The sequence below is a fragment of the Echinops telfairi genome, unplaced genomic scaffold, assembly GCF_000313985.2.
Source record: "Echinops telfairi isolate 266 unplaced genomic scaffold, ASM31398v2 ScPeMD7_443;HRSCAF=831, whole genome shotgun sequence".
Taxonomy (NCBI): domain Eukaryota; kingdom Metazoa; phylum Chordata; class Mammalia; order Afrosoricida; family Tenrecidae; genus Echinops; species Echinops telfairi.
In genome coordinates this window covers 30,492,148-30,494,248 of record NW_022104341.1, presented here as the reverse complement: position 1 = coordinate 30,494,248, position 2,101 = coordinate 30,492,148, and the positions used below count along the sequence as shown (strand labels likewise).

Sequence of the window (2,101 nt, the reverse complement as noted above, 5' to 3'; positions counted from 1 at the left end):
TGAAGGGAGTAAAAAGCCCTGCCTTTTTCCCTCAGAGTGGCTGGTGGTTTTGAACTGCCAACCTTGTGGTTTGAAGCCCAATGATACCAGGGCTCCTTGACAACAGAGGTACTAGCAAACAAATAACAGCAATCCAATTTTCCCTCTATACATTGTTAATTACTTTTGGGGTAGAGATATATAGGAAATCCCAAATGGCAAACACAGTTTTGCATTACTGGGAACAAATGGCCATTTTCAAAACGTCAGAAAGCAAGTGAACCAGACTGGGCAAACTTACAGATCTGAGTGGAATAAAAACAGGTGTCGCTCCTGCCATTCTCACCATAGGCTCGTAGCAGTCATAGAAAGGAACTATTATTATCACCTGAAATAAAAACAAATCAAGGTATTATATGTCAATTTATGAATTCATTCAACATTGTGTACCTACTGTGTGCAAGGCACGTTTCTGGTGTTGAGATGCAGCACTGAAAATGTTGACCTTGCCTTCACGGAGCTAAAGTGTGAGTATATGAGACCTTGGGACTAAACTTCATTGGAGTCTGTGGCCCCTTCGGGAGATCTATTAGCGGATGGCTTTGCAGTGGGGGGTCCATAAAATTGCATCCCAATTTTCTATGTGCATAAGCAGCTTTTTTTTTTTTTTTTTGGAGGTAGTGGCCATACTCCTAATCAAGGATGTTCCATACATAAAAATTTTCTTTCTACTTCAAATGATAGAATAAAATCTAGAATTTCCCCCCTTAACTGTAGGTGGTATATCAAACAATGGCAGAGCAGGACTCGAAGGAAAGAAGATAGCACTGCAATGATCTATGATGGAGCACTGTTTAAAAAAAGCATCGTCTTGAAAAGAATGATGCTTCTCTCTTCTTCAAAAGCATTCCAAAACAGGGTGGATACACAGAGACGAGTTAGGATATTACTGTGCTTGTGTGACATCCAGTTTTCCTTCAAGTGTCTCATATCCGGGTCCTTTTTTCTTAGTTCCATGACCCTTTGCCACCAGACTTCGGGCCTGACTTTCAGGTCAGTGGGGCAATTCAACAGTTCGATCGCTACCATACGCCTAATTCCCAATCTTGTTCTAAGGTTCTGCCTTTTTGCTTTTCTAAGAAAGTTTGAGTGCACAATTTATAACCATCATATACATTCAATTTTTTTCTTTTTTAAATGTCATAGTTCTTGAAATTTTCATATTATTATAGTACTCATATTTACTATTCAATTTTGGTAGAAGAGTCATGAATTCTAGAATAATTTTATTCCCTTTTGGTTGTGTAAATAATAGCACTGTATGTATAGTTTCTCATATTTTAAAATTAAAAATAACGAGTTTGCTAACTAAATTTCTATAATTTCTATTGCTAGACTAATGAGAGTCTTCATTGCTAGACTGACTAGAGTCTAAAGATTGTTATGACACTTTTTACATACACACACACACACACACACACACAGCCAAATTGCTTTAAAAAGTCTGATAAGTTTATAGTTTCATTAATCTACACGAAGTTGTCTCAGTTAATTAAAAAAATGAATGATACCCAATTAGTTCCCTTGTTAAATGAGTGGTAAGTTAGCACTCTCTTTATTATTTACCATTATGTTTCTTATCATATGAAGTATCTGTTCAAGAATTTTCACACCAAGGTTTCATGAGGCCCTTACACTCTACAGTTCCTTTATGTCTATATCAATTGTTGAACTCCGTCTGAGTGCCTGCCAGGTACACTGTATTAAAAAGTAAAATTACAAACAAACAAACAAAAACTGTCCAAACTCACTGCCGTTGAATACATTCTGACCCGTGGTGACCTACAAGGCAGGAAGGAACTGCTACTGTATCTTTTTATGGGAGTAGAAAGCCTCATTTATTTTTCTCCTGCAGAGTTGCTGGTGGGTTTGAACTGCTGACCTCACAGTTAGTAGCTCAAATCATAACACTATTCCCCCAGGGCTCCAGTACTTCATATTAGGTATTAGCTATTGTTGAGGACCCAGAAATGAATCAGGGAATCCCTCAAATGGTCTGTAAATTCTTCATTAATCTGTGATGTTCTCACACAAGAGTGGTGCTTTCAATGAAAAAAAAATT

General features: G+C 37.4%; 1 protein-coding gene across 3 annotated transcripts in view; it reads right to left on the bottom strand.

Moving 5' to 3' along the window:
* Positions 1 to 2,101, bottom strand: part of KYAT3 (kynurenine aminotransferase 3) — a 73,212-nt gene that overhangs the window by 40,264 nt on the left and 30,847 nt on the right. For all 3 annotated transcript variants that reach the window (XM_045291987.1, XM_045291986.1, XM_004699589.3), the window contains exon 5: positions 281 to 367. In XM_045291987.1, coding sequence (XP_045147922.1) covers positions 281 to 367 — 87 coding nt within the window. The remainder of the gene's footprint in view (positions 1 to 280; positions 368 to 2,101) is intronic.